Genomic DNA, 24818 nt, shown 5'->3' with positions numbered 1-24818 from the left:
CACTTTCTATAAATGTAATGGGGAAATGGCAACCTTGGGAACCGAGAAAACCTAGTTAATGAATGGGAATGGAATGGAAAAGTATACTTTTTAACCTTTATTCATAAAAGTAAGTACAATTTTAGCAAAGTGTGTTTTAAAGGTTACAAGATATTGAGACCCGAAAATAATATTTTTTATGTAATCTGCAACTTTTTTCTTTCCAGCTACTTTTATCTTACACCTTTCTACCTGCACTGTGCCCAGTAACAACTGCATCGGTTTCCAAAGTTGTGTTCCACTTCTCATTCTTCTGTACTATAATAAAACAACTCATATCTACACTTAACTTTAGTATGTCAGATAGTGCTGTATTCCAGATGAGTGAAAGGAATGACAATTTAAAATCTTGAGTAAGTCTCTGTGGATTGCTAATATATATTTCATTCCATGGGCTTCAATGCAAATATACTAACAACAAAGCTCAAGCCATTTCATCGTATTACAAGAGAGAATTCATTTTTTTCTTACTTCTATTTCTACAGATTCATGTAGCTTCTTGCAGGTGGCTGAGAAAGTTTCAGATGTGCCAAACTCAAAATACCAAAATTTGTTCTTCATTCTGAAAAAGAAAAGGAAGAAGCACCTTAGGCAATTATCAATAACACAGGGATCTTTTAAAAAATGGTCTAACTCTGTCTTGTATTATAATAGAAAAGGTCTGAGGACATGTGACATCTAAAATTTAATAGATGGTCATATAATTTTCAAAGCTTAAATGTTGGTGCCAAACTGTATGATGACCTTGAGGGGATTATAAGAATGTGTTGGTCTAGCAGACTCAAGCAGACCTTTAACTTTTTGTGGGTTCATCACATTTTAAAAAATGGTTTTAATGCTCATGATTCTTAGCTTGTTCTTAGGCAACAAGTGAAGAATGCACAATAGTGGGAAATTATGATACAGCATAAAGTTTTTTAGTTCTTCCAAGAATTAACTAATAATATAGAATAAAATAACTAAGAAAGTAATAACAATATTATATCAATAAAAGTTGCAAAGAAATATAATTAAAATAATTTCAGTATTTAATCTGAAAGTAAAAGACTCAAAATTTATTTTCTTCTATGACTTGATGATATTTTTGGCTTTTTGTACCAGGTAATTAAATTTATTATCACTTAATGTAATTTGACAAAGGTCAAATAGATTTTTATATTATCTAGTATTGGATTTGAAATTTTATTCTTGTGAAAAAAATGCAGTATTTGATTATACATAATTCTAACAGTGATCATGCCCTCAATTAGAAGACAATACATGTAAGTGACAGGCATTTTCACACATAGAAATGAAACAAAGAAGTTTTTGTTATGGTATTTGACTATGTCTCTCGTATCAAATCAAAGCATTCTGTTTGACTTAAAAATATTGATATCTGCTTCTTACATTAGAATGTAAAACATTTTGACAATTAAAAAGACATTTGGCAAGGGCCTTACTACTTAATTCAAGCCTATTATTGGTTTGGAAAATGACATTAAACCTAATAGAGTGCTTATTATTATGCTATGTTAAATCCAATAGAGTGCTTATTATTATGCAGAGTTCTCTGATATAAAATTATAAAATACAAAGTAATGCTATATTATCTATCTAAACATAGTCAATAATGTTTAGGCTCTCACAAGGTTTTATTTGCTTACAAAATTCACAATCCCTTCATGAATCAGTCATATTCAGGCCAGTAATCTGAAGGTCAGTATAAGTTTCATAGGATTCTAGCACCATGAATCTTAATTCTTTTCCAGGGAATATTTGACTTAGTTTATGGCCTTATTTCATATATGTGAGCAGATATAAACAGATGATAGCTAGTGAGATAGGTTAGAGGTAAATATTTAATGACAAGATTTGTGGGCCTGTATCTACATATGCGTCTATATTAAAATAATGTAAATGTCTATTTTACAGAATGGATGTGCTTTTATAAATTTACACACTGAAGTCATGTAAAATTAAAATATTTTACTATTGAGATTTATCATTCTGATGAAAAACATATCATTCTATAGATGGAGAGAAAAATATTGGTTTATACAAAGAGGTCTGAAGACATTCTTAATGAATATTTTATGACTATTGGAATAGTCTTTCCATATTCAGCAACTTTCTAATAACATTTCTGTGTTATTCTTTTCTCCAGACCTTCCAGGATTCATTCATTCATTCAACAAAAGTTTAATGAGAACATTCACTGTGTTAAGTACTATAGACACAAATATAACTGCAATTACCTTTGTCCCCAAGGAGCTCAGAATGTTATAAACTTATGGGCATATCAGTTTGTTAAGGGAGGCAGGAAGGTAATGGAGGGAGTATGCCTGGACATGTGAGGCCCACTGGGATCTTAGTTATTATGGACCTTATGTGCTAGGACTGAGTCTCTTCCCTACACTGTCTCAAAACCACAATTAGATATCACCTCTTTTTTGTTAGGATGGCTATTTTCAAAAACACCTCAGATAACAAGTACTGGCAAGGGTGTGGACAAAAGGGAACATTTGTATACTGTTAATGAGAAAACAAATTTGTACAGCCATTATGGAAAACAGTACTGTTTCCTCAAAAAATTAAAAAATAGAACAACCATATGATCCAGCAATCTCTCTTCTGTATATATACCCCAAAGAAATGAAATCAATACCTCAAAGAGGTATTGTTGGACCTTATGCTAAGTGAAGGAAGCCAGAACAGAAAGACAAATCTTGCATGATCTCACTTATATGCAGAATCAAAAAAAGGCAAATATATAGAAGCAAAGAGTACAACTGTGGTTATCAGGGGTCAAGGATTGGGGGAAATAAGGAAATGTTGATCAAAGGATGTAAACTTACAGTTATAAGTAAGTTTTGGAGACCTAATGTACAGTATGGTGGCTATAGTTAATAATAATGTATGGTAGCAAGGGGGAAAATACTGTATTATATATTTGAAATTAACTAGAGTAGTAGATTATAAGTTTCTATGTGAAGTCATGGATATGTAATTAGCTTCATTGTGATAATTATTTCACAATATATGAAAACATAATGTACATCTTGAATATATATATATAATTTTTAAAAATTTGTAAATTATACCTTAATAAAGCTGGAGAATAATAAATAGACATCATTTTGAGATAAATTTAGATTCACGTGCAGTTGTAAAAAGTAACACAGAGGAGTCCAATGTGCCCATTACAGTTTCCCCCAATGAAAATATCTTGCAAACTGTAGTACAACAGGACAACCACAATGCTGACACTGATACAGTCAAGATGCAGAACATTCTCATCACCACAAGGTTCCCTCATGTTGCTCTTTTATAACCACATCCACTTCCACCTGCCCCCACTCCCTCCTTTCCTTCGATCACCACTAATCTGTTCTCTAGTTCTATAATTTTGTTATTTCAAGAATTGATATAAATGGACTCATATAATAAGCAAATTTTGGCATTTGAATTTCTCACTTAGATTCATCCAGGTTGTTTCACATATCAACAGTTTCTTCCTTTTATCACTGAGTAGTAGTACATGGTATGAATGCATCATAGCAAAGGACTAGTATTTAGAATATATAAAGAACTCCGATGATTCGGCAGTAAAAACAACCCAAACAATTTAATTAGAAAGCAAGAAAAGACATAAACAGACATTTCACCAAAATAGATATACAGATGAAAAAAAATGTAAAGATGCTCAACAACATTAGCTTTTAGAGAAATATAAGTTAAAACCACAATGAGATATCACCCCACACTTAACAGAATGACTCAAAAAAAAAGTAAAAAAAATCTTGAATATATATAATTTTCATGTGATTTGTACCCCAATAAAGCTGAACGTAAAAACATTGGTCTATTATGAAAAATAATAAATTGAATTTCTAAATGAAATATGAGCCAAGTATTGTAGGAACATACTTCAATGATTCAACTAATTTTATCTCAAGAGTCCTGCAAGCTTTAGAATAAAAGGTAGCATGTGAATGAATAAGTAGTAGAAGGCAAGCAGAGAAAGAAGAAGAGAGAAGTTCTGTGCACCTTTGGGAGTGCTGTATGATTTAAGAGTAGGCTAAATACCAACTAACAAGTGTGGTAGGGTCTGTTTCAGAACATGTAAACCAAGTTAATGGTTTTAGACTTGATGTTATGATTAAGAAGAAGCTGACAGAAGTTTATTAGCAGAGGGGTGACATGGTGAACTTTGTTTTATGGGCAAACAAATCTGGCAGAAACATAAAAATGGGCTGGAATGTTGAAATGCTGGTGTCATTAAGAGAACTGCAGTTATTGGAATAATTCATATAAAATATAATTGAAGGCCTAACTAAATGGCAACAGAAATGGAAAAGAGGGGCTCAATTCAAGAGCTATAAATGAGGTAGAATCAATAGGAACTGGTGATATTTGATTTTACTGATTTATGCCATACCTAGATTGTCTCTGAATGCATAGACGAGAATACCAGAGTCTAAATCCAGCATAAAAAGAGATATGGGTTTATATTTTGGCAGGTTCTGTGATCTAATGTACACTGTATTGTAGTTTGAAAATTTTACAAATATATATATGAGGCTTTGGCTTGTATAGAAATGATTATTCCCTGTATTTCCATTATGTCCATCAAAGTTCTTCACAGCATAATTAGGATTATGTGTGTTTCTATCAGTTATCCAAGATATACTCACTTTAGCAAACATATCACAAGAAACAGAAATTCTGAGAATTTACATTCAGCCCTTATTCACCATATTAGTTAGCATTACTGCTCATGTGCAAAAGCTACTTTAAATTCTCCATTATTACAACCATTTTATGTTTCACTTAGATAAATATATGGAGGTAATAAAATGCACATGGTATCAGATTCCACATGACAAATTAAAGGCTGTTAAATTTTATTTTTTTCAACCAAACTGGTTTTAGGTTGTAGAAATGCAAAAAAGCACATTTAAGCATTTATGCTATCTACTTTTATGGTTCACATTAGAAAATGATCCAAATAATTCAAACTCAAATTTGTCAGTGAAAACATAGCTTTGGACTTTAAGAATATGGTAACTCGACATTTAACCTATTGTGAAATGGTCACAGCAAAGTCAAATTTATCGTATTCCTGGACAGATTGTGTGACTCCAAGGAAAGTAACAAAGGTCCTATAAACCTCACAAAAGTTATTCATATAATTATTATTTGAATTAACATAGCAAACCCTATGCCAATGAATGTAATTGTAAATCTACAAGTTTCTATTTCATGCTCAAAGTGCTTGGCTACCAGATAGTCAGGTAAAGACGAAGAAATTTGCTCCCATTTACCTGGTATTTTCATACTAACTGTAATTTTGCTTCTTTTACATATCCTGAGTAATGTGAACTATCAGAGACTCTGTTCAAGCAAAATCCTTCTTGTTGCTGTGAAATTTAATTAATATTCAGTTCTTCAAGTTTTTAACTTTCAAATGGGTAATTTAATTTCCAGCAATATATTTTCCTTGGAGTTTTTCTTCCTGCCTTACAGATCTTTTATTTTGGCTTTCATCGGCTTAGTAACATTAATGCAGCAAACATAAAACAAAACAAGCAAACGAAACTGTAAAGTGCCTGTGCATTTTCCAAAAAGAATACAAAGTATCCTAATTAGACATGAAACCCATTTCTAACAAAGATGCAACATACAGAGGACGATGAAATTATCTCATTTGTCTTACTGTAGAAGGCTCAAAAGTCATAAGCAACAAAAAAAGTTTTAACTTAGTGAAATTACTCTGAGAGGTCATATTTTTATTTTACAGGTGCATTTGTTTTATTATTTTTCATGTATTTAGTGGGGATTTAGGTGGCATAGGAAGATAATTTATTATGTATAAAACAGAAAGTCTTCTACTAGATACTGAACCCATTTTCAAGCATCGTTAACTAAGTAATTTGACCTATACTGTAGGGATAACATGCTCAACCGAGGAGAAAATAAATCTCTTTTGATCTTTGCTTTTCAAATAAAAACAAAATCATAATATTCTAAGTAGCTTAGTTAATATGAAATTAAATATTTAATTACTAAGGATGTTTCAGAAATCCTATCTTTTTTATTAGTTGTTTTCACTTTTGTCCTGTTATTAAAATATTTTATGTGTCATTTCAAATCTGGTTTTAAAATAATTTTCTTTTGGAGAACACAGTCTTTAACTATGTTATTCAATAACTTTATTTTAATACTAAAACAGTCTCATAATTCTATGGCATACCCTTGAAGCATAGCAGGAATTTGGACTTGCTTAACTAAGCTGGTTAATGGGAAAGGTTGACTTATAGTAATACTGCAGAGTAAGTGTTTAAAGTGGGTACATTTATGTCATAGAATCAATTCAGTTTTATTCACTTTTTCATTGCCAAGAAACATTACACTAAACATGGGTTATAGGGTTACTCATTTATTCCTAAATGTAGTGAGGTATTACTTTAAAAAATATACCACAAGTCAAATGGAAGGGCCCCAGTGGGACCTGATTCACCAGTGAATGAGCAGTGTCTGAAAGCTGCAGTTCAGGGAGGGAAAAGCACTCCCAGAGTAGCTGCAGCAGACAGAATGTTGGCAGGGCACAGGGAGCCTGGTCCGCAAACGAGCCCTAGGTCAGTGCAGAGGGAAAGGGAGGATACATTTGTAGTTTGTTTTTCATCACTTCTTGAAGTCCCCTGGGAAATTAAATGTCATCTGTATGAACTATGGCCATAGGTATTTGTTAAGAACTAAGTCCTGGCCCAGTTGAATAAAATCAGCAATGTAATTTTTTTGATTGGCAACTATAAATTCACCAATAAAGAGTTACGAAAAAGGTTGCTCAAAGTATGTAATAGTGGCATGAATGGGAACTTTTACTCAAATTTGTAAAAATTACAGTATCAAATTTAAGTATATAAAAAGTTATGCATTTGCTTGTAGAAACTTGAAACTACAATTTTATGGCAATTACTATTCAGATGAACACATTAGTGGTGGAAGTGACCCTAAATTCTACACATGTTATAGAAAGAACTCCATTTTATTTAAACTCCTAAACCTAGGCTTTTTTGTTCACAGAAATGTGTACTTTTTTTGGAGTAAGAGAATAATGTTGACAATATTATTTTATAAGGAAGAAAAACAGCTATGATCACTGCAGTGGAGACATTTAATATTCACACTGAAGAAGGCAAACATTTTTCAGATTTCTAGACAACAGATAGAGATATAAATTTATTCAAATGAAAGATAAAAATGCTTCTATCTCATGCTCATTCGTAAGATGTGCTTGTTAAGTCCCAGGGAGACAATGAAACAAGCTATAGAAACTTCAGACAGAATCATATGCTACTCCATCTTGGTTTGTAAAAGAAAAGATGGATATTCTAAAACTATAATTTTTAACCTGAATTACTTTTACAGGAGTAAAGAAACTTTTTTTATATGTAAGTGTAAGAAAAGGATGCACCCAAAGATCAAATATTTTAGTTTTTAATTATTTCAAAAATTCCCTATGAAAAAAAAGTGGTTATTTAAGTGTTTTGATGTGTAAGAATTTTCTATCATAATACCAATTATTTCTTACCTAAATGTTCTCTAGTTCTCTATTTGTATTGTATATTAGAACTAATTAACAGAGCAAAAATGGAAAAAGTATATAAGCAGTAGTGATCCCACATTGCAGAGTCATACCAAAAACGTACACAAAGTCCCTAAGAGCAGTGATAAGTTCATAATTATTTGAAACGTAAAATGAAACCTGTAAAATGTTTAAACAATAACCAATCATGTTGAGAATTGAATACATTTCAATAATAATTAAATCTTTACTATTAGTGGCTCACACCTGTAATCCCAGCACTTTGGGAGGCAGAGGTAGGCGGATCACGAGGTCAGGAGTTTGAGACCAGCCTGACCAACATGGTGAAACCCAGTCTCTACTAAAAATACAAAAATTAGCCCAGCATGGTGGCGCGTGCCTGTAATCCCAGCTACTTGGGAGGCTGAGGCAGGAGAATCATCTGAACCCGGGAGGCGGAGGCTGCAGTGAGCTGAGATCGTGCCATTGCACTCCAGCCTGGGCAAAAAGAGCAAAACTCTGTCTCAAAAACAAACAAACAAAAACAAACACACACACACACAAAACAAATAAATGTTTCATAATAATAAAAGTGTCCCTAAGAAATTTGTTAGAAAGATTTAATGTAATGTATGATAGTAGTAATTGCTGTTGTTACGGATCATAGCACTGTCGCAAATGAGCTTAGAAGTGATGCTTCCAACATTTTATGGGAAGTAGCAAAATCTAACTCAAGAAACCCTAGCTTTTTTCCCAAATGTCTCTCATTGTATACAATAATGAATGCAGCATCACTTGAACCTTTTTTTCCTGAGCCATAAGGAAAATGTTATAGGCCAGAAAGGTCATCATTAGATGACACCTTTGTTCATATTTCTGTTTAAGTGCTTTTATTTCCCTCTTCTGAAATAAGCCAACTAAAGAAGACAACATAACCTAGAGCTGACTAATGGAACCTGAGGGAAGTATACCATGGGCATCTAGGAAAGATTTTTTTCTCTGATCAAGACACATACAAAGTAAAACTTTGCCCCTCTTTTCCTGTTTTTGCATGTTGTCAAGGAAAAATAAGTGGAGATGAAGGCAGCCATCTTGCCCCTATGAAGGAAAAGACAAGGGAAATCCAGAGATGACCCAGATTCTGGACAGAGCTGAACTGGCCCATCAGCAACCTTGAAATAGTCTCTGAATTTTTACTCATGAGAGATACATAAATAGAATCATTATTTATTTTGCATATTCTGTCACTTGCAGCCGAAGCACACTCAAAACATAACTCATTATGTTTTATAAGAGAATTTTCACATATATTATTGAGATATTAGAAAACCTAAATGAAGTGATATATTTTTCATACAATACTATTTTTCTAAATGTGAAACTTGGTAGTGGCTGAAATAAAGGAGGTAAAGTAGAGAATTTCTGTTCAGCATAATTCCTTGTTTTTATCTTGTGCCAAGACATGCAAATATCACTGAATATGCTTTCCTCATCTGACTTGCTGTCCCCCTAAATTTTCTAAGAGTCATTTTCACACTTACATGCGTGAAATAATTTTTTTAAAAAACATAAAACACCACTTTTTTGGAGTGCTCCCAATTTGCATCTGATATTTTATCATTGTCAATGAAGTCTATATAGACCAGTGAGTGGTAAGTTGACACTTTTCATCTTCCTCCATCCCGCATCCAATAACTTACAGATAGAGTCATCTTGTGGTGTTTGAATTAATAAAATATACCTTGATGTCTGAGATTATCTGTAAAAATATTTAAGATATGGTATTTCTCTATAATATAAATAGGAACATGTATAGCCTAGTGAAAATTGATAGCAAAATGTAATAAGGTATGTGTTCTTATATACACAAAAAGCTGTAGTTTATTTAACTGAATTACATTCATAAATAAAAAGTGTCCAACAAACAAAAATTGTTTTCAATAAGTTTTAAAAAATAAGAGGGCACTACAAATGCAGATATTAGCATGTTTCCACTCCTGACTTTGGATATCAGGGGAGGTTAGCATAACCCTCTGTCTGGTAGAATAGAAATTCATTTATTCAACAATCTGAGCCTTTACTATAGGTCCAGTACTGTGATAAGAATTGGAATTATGTTTATACAAGAAGAGATCTCTACATAACACTTACTTTGTATTAGAAAAAATACATTAAATTAAATTTTTTAATATAAATTGAGATCAAGTGCTATAAAGAAGATACACAAGACAGTATGTGTGTATACAATAAAAGCAATTTGAGAGTCTTCCTTAAAAAGAAATTGGCCAGGCCTTCCAAAGGTTCTTTTGCTGAAATTCCACAGTTACCAAGCAATCTGGAAGTTAATCTGGCTTTCTATGGATTTTGATATAATTAATGGGATGTCTTAAATTATGGAATTGTGTATCTGAATCCTTGGAAAGGAATTATCATCACCTCCCCTATATATTAAGTGGTATATAAATTTTATAGTAGATAAAGTTGAGCAAGTGAATAGGAGCCTGACCATTTCTGGGTGTCGTGATTCAATGATGTTTCCACATTTACCAAGATGAGAGTGAGACTCTGGACTATGGATGATCACATAATCAAGATAGTGCCCACTGGAAAACCCAAATAACCTTCCTAGGCAGCAGAAACAACTAGCTGGATTATACTAGTTGACTGTGTTGAGCTAGACAGCAAATAGTGGAAGAATTGCTTGTTCCCCCATCCCCTTTCTGCCATTCACCAGTTGGCTTTCTTGGCTCTCTCCCTCTCTCCCCCTCCCTCCCTCTCTCTCTTTCTACACCACCCCCATCCTATTTAGTGGTCTTTATTGAATGCATTAAGTCAATCAATTGTTTAAGCACAATTAAACAATGTGTGAGAATATAAGCATATAGATGTGTGAGAATATAAGAATATAAAGTTCATTTCTTTCTCTTGCCTGATTGCCCTGGCCAGAACTTCCAACACTATGTTGAATAGGAGTGGTGAGAGAGGGCATCCGTGTTTTGTGCTGGTTTTCAAAGGGAATGCTTCCAGTTTTTGCTCATTCAGTATTATATTGGCTGTGGATTTTTCATAAATTGCTCCTATTATTTTGAGGTACGTTCCATCAATACCTAGTTTATTGAGAATTTTTAGCATGAAGGGCTCTTGAATTTTGTTAAAGGCCCTTTCTGCATCTATTGAGATAATCATGTGGTTTTTGTTGTTGGTTCTGTTTATGTGATGGATTAAATTTATTGATTTGTGTATGTTGAACCAGCCTTGCATCCCAGGGATGAAGCCGAATTGATCATGGTGGATAAGCTTTGTGATGTGCTGCTGGATTTGGTTTGCCAGTATTTTATTGAGGATTTTTGCATCGATCTTCATCAGGGATATTGGTCTAAAATTCTCTTTTTTATTGTTGTGTCTCTGCCAGGCTTTGGTATCAGGATGATGCTGGCCTCATAAAATGAGTTAGGGAAGATTCCCTCTTTCTCTATTGATTGGAATTGTTTCCAATCAATTGATTGGAATTGTTTCCAATCAATTGATTGGAATTGTTTCCAATCAATTGATTGGAATTGTTTCCAATCAATTGATTGGATTGTTTCAGAAGGAATGGTACCAGCTCCACTTTGTACCTCTGGTAGAATTTGGCTGTGAATCCATCTGGTCCTGGACTTTTTTTGGTTGGTAGGATATTAATTATTGCCTCAATTTCAGAGCCTGTTATTGGTCTATTCAAAGATTCCACTTCTTCCTGGTTTAGTCTTGGGAGGGTGTATGTGTCCAGGAATTTATCCATTTCTTCTAGATTTTCTAGTTTACTTGCATAGAGTTATTTATAGTATTCTCTGATCGTAGTTTGTATTTCAGTGGGATCAGTGGTGATATCATTTTTTATCGCATCTATTTGATTCTTTCCTCTTTTCTTCTTTATTGGTCTTTCTAGCTGTCTATCAATTTTGTTGATCTTTTCAAAATCCAGTTCCTGGATTCATTTATTTTTTGAGGGGTTTTTTGTGTCTCTAACTCCTTCAGTTCTGCTCTGATCTTAGTTATTTCTTGCCTTCTGTTAGCTTTTCAATTTGTTTGTTCTTGCTTCTCTAGTTCTTTTTTTTTTTTTTTTTTTTTTTGAGACGGAGTCTCGCTCTATTGCCCAGGCTGGAGTGCAGTGGCACGATCTTGGCTCACTGCAAGCTCCACCTTCCAGGTTCATGCCATTCTCTTGCCTCAGCCTCCCGAGTAGCAAGGACTACAGGCGCCTGCAACCACGCCCAGCTAATTTTTTGTATTTTTAGTAGAGACGGGTTTCATTGTGTTAGCCAGGATGGTCTCGATCTCCTGACCTCGTGATCTGCCCACCTTGGCCTCCCAAAGTGCTGGGATTAGAGGCGTGAGCCACCGCGCCCGGCCTTGCTTCTCTAGTTCTTTTAATTATGATGTTAGGGTGTGGATTTTAGATCTTTCCTGCTTTCTCTTGTGGGAATTCAGTGCTATAAATTTCCGTCTACACACTGCTTTAAATGTGTCGCAGAGATTCTGGTACGTTGTGTCTTTGTTCTTATTGGTTTCAAAGAACATCTTTATTTCTGCCTTCATTTTATTATTTACCCAGTAGTCATTCAAGAGCAGGTTGTTCAGTTTCCATGTAGTTGTGTGGTTTTGAGTAAGTTTCTTAATCCTGAGTTCTAATTTGATTGCACTGTGGTCTGAGAGACAGTTTGCTGTTATTTCTGTTCTTTTACATTTGCTGAGGAGTGCTTTACTTCCAAATATGTGGTCAATTTTGGAATAAGTGCGATATGGTGCTGAGAAGAATGTATATTCTGTTAATTTGGGGTGCAGAGTTCTGTGGATGTCTATTAGGTCTGCTTGTTGCAGAACTGAGTTCATGTCCTGGATATCCTTGTTAACCTTCTGTCTCATTGATCTAATATTGACAGTGGGGTGCTAAAGTCTCCCATTATTATTGTGTGGGAGTCTGAGTCCCTTTGTGGGTCTCTAAGGACTTGCTTTATGAATCTGGGTGCTCCTGTATTGGGTGCATATATATTTAGGATAGTTAGCTCTTCTTGTTGAATTGATCACTTTACCATTATGTAATGGCCTTTTTTGTCTCTTTTGATCTTTGTTGGTTTAAAGTCTGTTTTATCAGAGACTAGGATTGCAACCCCTGCTTTATTTTGCTTTCCATTTGCTTGGTAGATCTTCCTCCATCCCTTTATTTTGAGCCTATGTGTGTCTTTGCACATGAGATGAGTCTCCTGAATACAGCATACCAATGGGTCTTGACTCTTTATCCAATTTTCCAGTCTGTGTCTTTTAATTGGGGCATTTAACACATTTAAATTTAAGGTTAATATTGTTATGTGTGAATTTGATCCTGTCATTATGATATTAGCTGGTTATTTTGCCCATTAGTTGATGCAGTTTCTTCATAGCATTGATGGTCTTTATAATTTGGCATGTTTTTGCAGTGGCTGGTACCGGTTGTTCCTTTCCATGTTTAGTGCTTCCTTCAGGAGCTCTTGTAAGGCAGGCCTTGTGGTGAAAAAATCTCTCAGCATTTGCTTGTCTGTAAAGGATTTTATTTCTCCTTCACTTAAGAAGCTTAGTTTGGCTGGATATGAAATTCTGGGTTGATAATTCTTTTCTTTAAGAATATTGAATATTGGCCCCCACTCTGGCTTGTAGAGTTTCTGCAGAGAGATCTGCTGTTAGTCTGATGGGCTTCCCTTTGTGGGTAACCCAACCTTTCTCTCTGGCTGCCTTTAACGTTTTTTCCTTCATTTCAACTTTGGTGAACCTGACAATTATGTGTCTTGGGGTTGGTCTTCTCGAGGAGTATCTTTGTGGCATTCTCTGTATTTCCTGAATTTGAATGTTGGCCTGCCTTGCTAGTTTGGGGAACTTCTCCTGGATAATATCCTGAAGAATGTTTTCCAACTTGGTTTCATTCTCCCCATCACTTTCAGGTACACCAGTCAAATGTAGATTTGGTCTATTCACATAGTCCCATATTCCTTGGAGGCTTTGTTCATTTCTTTTTACCCTTTTTTTTGTCTAAACTTCCTGCTTTATTTCATTAATTTGATCTTTAATCACTGATACCCTTTCTTCCACTTGATTGAATCAGCTATTGAAGCTTGTGCATGCCTCATGTAGTTCTCGTGCCATGGTTTTCAGCTCCATCAGGTCATTTAAAGTCTTCTCTACATTGTTTATTCTAGTTAGCCATATTCAATAAGGAAAAGAAGTCAAATTGTCCCTGTTTGCAGATGACATGATTGTGTATTTAGAAAACCCCATCATCTCACCCAAAATCTTCTTAAGCTGATAAGCAACTTCAGCAAAGTCTCAGGATACAAAATCAATGCACAAAAATCACAAGCATTCCTATACACCAATAACAGACAAGCAGAGCTAAATCATGAGTGAACTCCCATTAACAATTGCTACAAAGAGAATAAAATGCCTAGGAATCCAACTTACAAGGGATGGGAAGGACCTCTTCAAGGAGAACTACAAACTACTGTTCAGTGAAATAAAAGAGGACACAAACAAATGGAAGAACATTCCATGCTCATGGATAAGAAGAATCGTGAAAATGACCATACTTCCCAAAGTAATTTATAGATTCAATGCCATCCCCATCAAGCTACCAATGACTTTCTTCACAGAATTGAAAAAAAACTACTTTAAAGTTCATATGGGACCAAAAAAGAGCCCACCTTGCCAAGACAATCCTAAGCAAAAAAAACAAAGCTGGAAGCATCACACTACCTGACTTCAAACTATACTACAAGGCTACAGTAACCAAAACAGCATGGTACTGGTACCAAAACACACACACACACACACACACACACACACACACACACATATATATATAAATGGAACAGAACAGAGGCCTCAGAAATAACACCACACATCTACAACCAACTGATCTTTGACAAACCTGACAAAAACAAGCAATGGTGAAGGGATTCCCTATTTAATAAATGGTGCTGGGAAAACTGGCTAGCCATATGGAGAAAGCTGAAACTGGATCCCTTCCTTACACCTTATACAAAAATTAATTCAAGATGGATTAAAGATTTAAATGTTAGACCTGAAACCATAAAAACCCTAGAAGAAAACCTAGGCAATACCATTCTGGACATAGGCATATGCAAGGACTTCATGACTAAACCACCAAAGCAATGGCAACAAAAGCCAAAATTGAAAGTGGGATCTAATTAAACTAAAGAGCTTCTGCACAGCAAAAGAAACTACCATCAGAGTAAACAGGCAACCTAGAGAATGGGGGAAAAGTTTTGCAATCTACCCATCTGACAAAGGGCTAATATTCAGAATCTACAAAGAACTTAAAAATTTTCAAGAAAAAAAGCAAACAACCCCATCAAAAAGTGGGCAAAGGATATGAACAGACACTTCTAAAAAGAAGACACTTATACAGCCAACAGACACATGAAAAAATGCTCATCATCACTGGCCATCAGAGAAATGCAAATCAAAACCACAATGAGATACCATCTCACACCGTTAGAATGGTGATCATTAAAAAGTCAGGAAACAACAGATGCTGGAGAGGATGTGGAGAAATAGGAACGCTTTTACACCGTTGGTGGGACTGTAAATTAGTTCAACCATTGTGGAAGACAGTGTGGCGATTCCTCAGGGATCTAGCACTAGAAATACCATTTGATGCAGCGATCCCATTACTGGATACATACCCAAAGGATTATAAATCATGCTACTATAAAGACACATGCACTAGTATGTTTATTGCAGCACTATTCACAATAGCAAAGACTTGGAACCAACCCAAATGTCCTTCAATGATAGACTGGATTAAGAAAATGTGGCACATATACACCATGGAATACTATACAGCCATAAAAGGATGAGTTAATGTCCTTTGCAGGGTCATGGATGAAGCTGGAAACCATCATTCTCAGCAAACTATCACAAGGACAGAAAACCAAACACCACATGTTCTCACTCATAGGTGGGAATTGAACAATAAGAACACTTGGACACAGGGAGGGGAACATCACACACTGGGGCCTGTCATGGGGTTGGGGGCTGGGGGAGGGATAGCTTTAGGAGAAATACTGAATGTAAATGACGAGTTAATGGGTGCAGCAAACTAACATGGCACATGTATACCTATGTAATATGTTGCGCACATGTACCCTAGAACTTACAGTATATATATATATATATATAGAATATAAAGTTCATTAGTTTTAATAGAGTTCAACAGATATTTAAGGAGCACCTACTAAGTTTCAGGGAAGTTAATTTAATGTAGGTGTTTCAGTAGACTTCAAAGACAGCTGAGATTTCCCATCCTGAATCATGGGCAACTTTTTACAACTAGAAGAGACATTAATTGGTAACTTTGGGCATCTAACAAATATCTGAAGGGGACTCAGATTATTAAACTAGATAACCTTGTTTAATAACATTTGCTTGGCATATTCAAATATTAATGACACCCCAAATCACTAGGCAAAGCAATCTCAAAATGCAACATAGGGAGTTCAACATGTGAGAAAAAAGGAGTATACATATATTTTGGAAAAACACATTTACTTTCATCACTGAAAGGCCAGTTAATACTTCTCAATTGTCTTCAGTGGTATAGAAGAATTTTAAATCACTAATTATGTAACATTAGAACATATTATGTCTGCTACATATATTTTTCCTAACCAATTTTTAGATGCTATATTTTGTAAAACTTGCAAAAATCGAGAAAAAATTACACCTCTCTAGCTCCTTCACACATTATTTCCCTTACTATATTCTGTGAAGACTACCACAGCTTCACAACTTAAAAAAAATACTTCTAATAAAACTTGTTTCCATTCTCTGAAAATTAGTTAAGTGTTTTTTACCTTTTGTTTTTCTTCACACATCAGCAGTCTTTTTCCAATTCTGTAACAAGAAGCATAACTTTGCATTTTGAAAATGCCAATCACCTTAAAACTTCTCTCATGCTAGAAACAGAAAAAACAACAGTTCTCCTTTTTCTAATGCTATGGAAGAGTGGTTTTACATACACATTAATTATCTGGTATAAAAATGATAAGAAATAAGAATCAGGCTACTTGAATTATATTGAAAATATTGATATTTTTAATCAAATTGAATAATTCTATAGTCTAACACATAAATCAGTAAATCCATTATTATTTAGATTGCATTTTTTGTCATTGATTTACATCTTGAGGGACTCAGATGACTGCCTGAAATATCATGATCTGTTTTTGTTGCCAGTCATGATGCTATAATTTATATAAAATATTCAAGCTGACTTGTACATAAACTAATTGACAGATGTAGGAATTGTCATTTGGGGATTAATCATTTTGCCAGTACATTCAAGTACATGTTAGACAATTCTAAGATGTACGTAAAGGAAACATCCCCTCTCTTTTTCTCTCCAATATTGTCTACTGTTTTATTTTTAAAATATGCCTACCCTTATACCATTTTCTCCTATTTAAAATTATGTCCATATAAACAGATAATAAATGGAGATGAATTCCAATTGGGAATAGTTTCAATTTGCATTACCATCAACAAATAGCCAAATCACCCTTTTTTCCTATATTAAAATACTAGCAACATGTAGCATTCATTTACCAGATTTAAATTTTAAAAAGACCTGTATTTTTACATGAGTCAGAACAAAGTGAGACTCTTGTCCAGAGAAATAGTACTGCAGTCTGAATCTAGATACAGTATTGAAATCAAATTCTGAATATTATTGGATATTTACGGTCACTCATTTAGGTTAGTGACTCATTTACATACGCTTTCTATACTGAACAGATTACAGAGATTAGGGAAAATACATTACTGTCATTTTGTACCAATCAATAAGAAAGCAAATTCTCCTGGAGGCTCCTTTTAGTGGGTGATCAAATATTCATAAAATAAATCATAAAGATTATTCTTACTTATAAGTTTTAGTGTCCCTACATTTTGGCAGTTGATTATCAAGAATTCATTGAACAACACATGTGAGCAGGACCTCTATTTTTTATTTAGCCATTTCTCTAAAAATCTGGAATTTAATCATTTGAGACAGATGAGAAAAAATGACAACTTCCCAATGAACATAAAAGGGAAGACCACAGAAAATAATGCCTATTATTTTTGCTCATTAATTCATTCATTCAACAAGTATTTATTGAATACCTGTTATGCATGAAGCACTATTCTAGTTGCCAGAAATTCATCAATGATTAAAATATATAAAGTTTCTGCCCTCATATTGCTTATAATTTTTATTTAGCTAAATGTGAGATTAGATTGCTTACATAACTTAGAATTAATGTACCACTCTCTCCACCTCTTCTCATTCTTAGAGTGTATATACAAGAAAAACCCAAAACAAAATGCAACAAAACATAAAACAGTTAATCTAGTCAATTTCTGGACTAGGTTTTATAATTAAATGACAATTACATTCATATTATTATATTATTTTGTATTGTATTACATGCATATTAATGTATTACAATGTACTGTTTAATACAGTGGTAGATTGTTTAATGGGCACGAGTTCTTCCCATTCCTGTAAGCTTCCTTCTATGCAGTGAGACTGTGCTGCTGCTTCTCCCTTCTAGACGTGAATCTCTTTCTAGGCCCTCTTGAATCAGGACCAACCTTGTGACTTATTTTGACTAATGGAACATTATGGAAGTGATGAATAAGCTCTGGATCCTAGGCTTCGTGGGGTTCATAAATGCCACCTTCCCCCTTTTGGAACATTGTCATGAGACCTCCGTGTTAACAAGCCCAGGATGGAAAACCACTAGGAGAGGGAGACACAGTATCCTGGCTGGGCTTCGCCTCCAGCTCATCCACCTGATTACTATCGCTAAAAAACTGCCAGGCTAATTGACAGAAATATGAGAAACAGTAACTTATTGCTGATTAAAGCCACTAAGTGTTTGTCTGGTGTGCTAAGAACAAATAGATAAAAGACACAAAAACGTATATACCGACACTGTGCTAAATACAACATATGCAAAATTCAGCAAAAGCTTTTGTAATCTTTGCCTATAGTCTCTATCATATTGCATAGTGGAGAAGACACGAACTCTACAAGTATTCACACAAATATTGTGAAATTGCTATGGTAGCAAATAAAAGAAAGAAAAGTAAAAATATTTTATGAGAGGTTGTGATTCCTAGAGGGAAGCACATTTCTGGTACAGGTGACTTTAAGTACAAAGTCCCTGTCGGGGAAAGGAGCAGATTCCAGAAACCAATAGAAAGAAGTCATTTGAGCCTGCGATAGAGGGTTAGCTCATGAAGAGATAAGATTGTGCTAGTGGGTTATGGCCAGGTATTTAGCTGTGTAGCATATTTGATATATGGAGGATACAGTTAGTAGCAGCTCTTGTATTAAAAAAAGAAAAAGAAAATTTGGGTTTCTTTGTGTATGTGCATTTTATCTTTTTGAGCAATTACTTGCTACAAGAGCATTCAGGAAATAAAGCAAAACATGCTCCAAAATATCAGCAGACGCAGTGCTTAAATTTCATTACTAGGGCTTCTTTCATATCTACACTCTTAGAGTGGAAACTAAGTAACCTAAATAAATCTAATAATGAAAATGAATTAGAGAGAAATGAGCTTTGGTAATTGTGATTGTCTTTCAATTGAACAATTAGGCTTTAACATAGAAGAAAAGAAATATGATAGGGCAATTAAACACTGTATATAACCAGGCAAATCAACAAGTTTCTATAGTACAGGTCAGCTCTGTATTGTGTGACCACCGACTTTATTGACTCAGTATAATACAAAGAATATGCAAAATTTTGAAAGTGATGAAATTTTTCTGACACTACTATTATTCTCATAAATGTGCCAAGTGAAAAAATGACAATTATTTCCAATAAAAAAACAACTAGTGCATAGTTCTGTTAAAAACAAGATTTGTTTTCCTCTAAGCTCCAAAAATATAGATATAGCAATTAACAACCCTGAAATTCCCTTCCTTTGCCTGCAAGACTCACAATAAAATTATTGCCCAGAAGTGCTGGCAAGTGACCAAAATGAGGAGGCATTTTTGGGGATTACTGGTTTAAACAATAGCTCCTTCAAACAGGGCAATCAAAGGAAAAAAAAAAAAAAGGAAGGAAGGAAGGAAGGAAGGAAGGAAGGAAGGAAGGGAAAAGAGAAAAATCTGTATTCTTTTTGTTACATTCAATCGTCACAATAGAGTAATTTTCTCTCATCATCCATAAATCTATCATCTTGCTAATACTTAGGTAAAATCATTTTCATTGTAGCACATAATATATATTAATAAGCTACTAGACTTTTCCTAATATTCTACTTTCCTTTCCACTTTAGATTTAACAATCATATAATAATCACTGTTCTGCTTGCGAATGAATCATATGCAATAGTAAGGAAATAGCTAAGAGGGAGATGCCGCCCATGAGAGATTTAATCATAGGAAATGGCTGACTTTTTATTTCCAATAACCATCTGCACTCATGGTAAATCAGGTGCTAATGAAGCTCAGGCCCAGACTGCACAGGAGCATAAATCTCAAGAACCAAAAGTCGTGGAGCAACAGACCTCAGAAAAACAGAATTTTCTAAGGAAATGCACCAAAATTATCATATAGAAGGTCACCATCTGCAAACGTGTCACATAAGTGAAAATATATTTGGTAGGCCTAATACCACGTTATGACACTGGCTGTAAACATCAAATCTCTACTTTTCTTTTGAAACTTACCACTTTCAAATATTATGATCACTTATGGTTTTTTATGTCCTCCTAGATAGTCAACATCTTGAGGGTAGGGGCTCCTCATTCCAGTTTAATTTTTATCGCCTCCTTAGTGGTTTGTCCTTATAAGTACTTGATATTTGGAGAATGAATAATGAGAATAAATTTATTAATTGTGGAATCCTACTTTTAGGGCAGAAAAGTTTTGCAGAATTTTTTTCTCCAGTGGAGGAGGAAGTCAAGTCTTTTTTTTTTTTTATTATACTTTAGGTTTTAGGGTACATGTGCACAATGTGCAGGTTTGTTACATATGTATCCATGTGCCATGTTGATTTCCTGCACCCATTAAGCCAAGTCTTAATGCAGTAGAATTTGTACCAGAATTTGTCTTCTGAGAGTCAATAAATGTACCTATATCTTCTAAGAGTTTTTGTCTCTCAGTAATTATAATCCTTAACTTCACATCTTGCTCACTCATTGTTGGAGTGATATATGTAAAAGAATCAGAACAGAGTTAGAAGGAGAAGGGACAGCCCAGAACCGACAGTATAAATTCAAATCCTGTCACAAAATGATGCAAGTCTAGGACTTGACAAAATAATTTCCTTTTTCTATATGATAGTATAATACATAGATCATATCTACCTTGTAATTATTAATCATTATATTTTTAGCCACTGGCAAATAATATCAAAGCAAAGATCTGGTAAAGAAGAGGTATGATATCTCTATTAACTCTTGTACCAACCTAAGTTCTATACCATCCCACACTTCACTTAGCCTCATTATTCTCTACTTGTTTCCATGAATGCAGAAATCTTAGTCGAGTGTTAATAAGCCTTTTATTTTCATTTGTTTTCTGTAAAAAAATATAATTAGCACAAAAAAGAAATCTGGTTGCTAGAGCCAATTAGTCTGTAAATAGCTTTATAAATTGTCTTAGGTAAATATTAATACTTAGAGCAGTGGTTTTTAATTTTCTGTGGATCACAGATACTTGAAGAATTTGATGACAGGTGTGAACCGTCTGCCCTGATATAAACGCATGATATATATGTGCAGAATTATGGCTAAAATTTCAGGAGTTTTACAGTCTTGAAATCTATTAATAGTGCCCAGGACTGTGTAAGTCCAGGTCAGAATTTCTGACTGTAGTTGTATTTGCCAACTGAGAAATCAACAAAGATCTTAGGTGGAATTCATCATACATAACAGACTTTAGATGTAGATTGTTTTTTATTTCTTATCCAAAAAGTTAATCAATACCAGAATTTATCATGCTATATTACAATTTGAAACTGTGTTTTCATATATCCACATGAAATCCACATGAAACAAAATAATGAATCTTTTCATTTAAAACTGAGAAGACAGACAAATTTTACCATTCAGTGTATATTTTCTGGACACGATATATAGAGTTGTATTCAGGTAATGTTATGCAGTACTAATAAGCATTCACAAAATTAGAGTTGCTTACATCTGATGAGTGGCTTTTAACCCTCAGAAGCTAGTTAATGCATAGCCCTGCCCCAGGCAAACTGACATTGCTGGATCCCGAATGTGTTGGCATTTGACCTATGTGAAGCTAACTTGCTGTTAGTGAGAGGAACATCTGTATGCGCATCCTACAACACATTATTTTCACATTTACTGCTTTCTTCTCTTTCATTTATCTTAATACATGACAAAAAAATTGACAAACCTTTGTTTCATAATGCAAATTATTGTACCTGAAGCCAAATCCAATCTATTCTCAATTCAACACATAAGATGAACTGAGAAGGGATTTTATGGCATCTAATATTATAATTAGGCATTTTTTAAAGAAAAATTAATATTAAATATAGATGCTAGTAAAAGCTAAGTATCAGATTTGAACTTCAATTTTCTTCAAAGATTTTCTCTGCAAAGGAACATATGTTCATAATTATATACTTTATTGTGTCAAAATTGCAGAAAATTAATAAATAACAAAATGTGAAGAAACCTATAACTTGCGTTATAGCCTGTAGTGTAAGGACAATGGTTTCCAATTTACGTGGCTCAACTTATGATTTTCATAGTTTACAATGGTGTGAAAGCAGTGCACATTCAACAAAAACTACACTTCAGGTTTTGAATTTTGATCCTTTCCCAGGCTAGAGACATGTGGTGCAATACTGTCTTGTGATGCCAGGCAGCAGCAGTGAACCTCAGCTCCCAGCCATGCTATCTTGAGGGGTAAACAAATGATAGTCTATAGTGTACTGTGTTTCCAGATGATTTTGCCCAACTGTAGGCTAATGTAAGTGTTCTGAGCACGTTTAAGGTAGGCTAGGTGATATGGTTTGGCTGTGTCCTCACCCAAATCTCATCTTGAATTGTAGCTCCCATAATTCCCATGTGTCATGGGAGGGATCCAGTGAGAGGTAATTGAATCATGAGGGTGGGTTTTTTCCCATGCTGTTCTCCTGTTAATGAATAAGTCTCACGAGATCTGATGATTTTATAAAGGGGAGTTCCCCTGCACACACTCTTGCCTGATGCCATGTAAGATGTTCCTTTGCTCTTCCTTCACTTTCTGCCATGGTCGTGAGGCCTCCCCAGCCATATGGAACTGTGAGTCCATTAAACCTCTTTCCTTTGTAAATTACCCAGTCTCAGGTATGTCTTTATTAGCGGTATGAGAATGGACTAATACACTAGGCTAAGCTATGATGCTGATATGATGTTAGGTATATTGTATTAGTCTGTTTTCACACTGCTCTTAAGAAATACCCAAGACTGGGTAATTTATAAAGGAAAGAGGTTTAATGGACTCACAGTTCCACATGGCTTGGAAGAAATTTACAATCATGGTGGAAAGGCGAAGGGGACCCAAACACCTTTGTCACAGGGTGGCAGGGGAGACAGAACAGGGGAAACTGCCAAACACTGTTAAATCTTCAGATCTCATGAGGACTCTCTATCATGAGAACAGCAGGGGAGAAACCACCAGCATGATCCATTCACCACCCACCAGGTTCCTACTTGATACATGGGGATTATGGGGATTACAATTTGAGATGAGATTTGGGTGGGGACACAGAGCCAAACCATATCATATATTAAACGCATTTTTGACATGATATTTTCTTTTTTTTATTTTTATTTTTAAATATAATTCATTTTATTTGGGGCAGTTCTAGGTTCACAGCAAAATTGTGCAGAACATGCATAGAGTTCCCATATACTTCCTACCCCTACATATGCACAGTCCCCCCACCATCAAAACCTTATACTAGAGTGGTACATTTATTATAATTGATGGACCTACACTGACACATAATTATCACCCCAAATCCAGAGTTTTCATTAGAGTTCACTCTTGGTATTATACATTCTGTGGGTTTTGATAACTGTATAATGACAGGCATTCACCTTTATAGTATCATACAGAATAATTTCACTGCTTTAAAAATCCTCTGTGCTCCACCAACTCATCCAGATTTTTTTAGGGTTATTTTATGAATCAAATGAGATACAGGTAAAGTATTTAGCACAAGGCCTGGCACATAGAAAGCGCCCACTAACAATAGCCAACATTAACATTAATCATTAGCTTGAGCTGACTGGTGAGGGCTAAAAGTAAATGGTTGCAACAGAAATAAAGAAACAGATGCAGACGGTATTTTCTCTGTGAGTGTGTATGAAAAATGTAGTGTATGTAAATACACACACAGATATAAAGAAAAAGAGGTAACACAGAAAACACTAGGAAAAAGTTACTGAATACAGGGGGAGAGAGAGAAAAAAAGCTAAGTACAAAGAATCAAGCCTTGTATGTTAGTTTTTACTCAATGAGATGCAGCCCAAATGTGATTAGACATGCAAGATAATTTATTAGGGAAAATGCTTGTGAGGGAAAAGTAGGCAGGCACAGGAAGAGCCTGGGAGAGCCCTCAGACCATCATGCAGATCCGATTTCTGTGAAAGAGAAAGAAGTTCTGGACAGTGGTGCTGTGTTTTGCTGTTGTTGTTGTTGTTTTTCAAGTTCTAGGATACATGTGCAGAAGGTGCAGGTTTGTTACATAGGTACACACGTGTCATGGTGGTTTGCTGCACTCATCAACCCCTCATCTACATTTGGTATTTCTCCTAATGCTATCCCTCCCCTAGCCCCCCACCCCCCTGACAGACCCCGGTGTATGATGTTTCCCTCCCTGTGTCCATGAATTCTCATTGTTCAACTCCCAATTATGAGTGAGAACATGCGGTGTTTGATTTTCTGTTCCTGTGTTAGTTTGCTGAGAATGATGGTTTCCAGCTTCATCCATGTCCCTGCAAAGGACATGAACTCATCCTTTTTCATGGCTGCATAGTATTCCATGGTGTATATGGGCCATATTTTCTTTATCCACTCTATCATTGATGGGCATTTGGGTTGGTTTCAAGTCTTTGCTATTGTGAACAGTGCTGCAACAAACATATGTGT

The 24818-nt window shown here is 34.8% G+C and overlaps 1 protein-coding gene across 13 annotated transcripts in view; it reads right to left on the bottom strand.

Moving 5' to 3' along the window:
* DGKB (diacylglycerol kinase beta) overlaps positions 1-24818 on the bottom strand; it is a 755291-nt gene that overhangs the window by 191060 nt on the left and 539413 nt on the right. For all 13 annotated transcript variants that reach the window (XM_032760162.1, XM_032760169.1, XM_032760230.1 and 10 more), the window contains one exon: positions 511-601. In XM_032760162.1, the coding sequence (XP_032616053.1) occupies positions 511-601 (91 nt within the window). The remainder of the gene's footprint in view (positions 1-510; positions 602-24818) is intronic.

This window comes from Hylobates moloch, unplaced genomic scaffold (genome assembly GCF_009828535.3).
Source record: "Hylobates moloch isolate HMO894 unplaced genomic scaffold, HMol_V3 SCAFFOLD_1, whole genome shotgun sequence".
Taxonomy (NCBI): domain Eukaryota; kingdom Metazoa; phylum Chordata; class Mammalia; order Primates; family Hylobatidae; genus Hylobates; species Hylobates moloch.
This window is presented reverse-complemented; position numbering and strand designations above follow the sequence as displayed.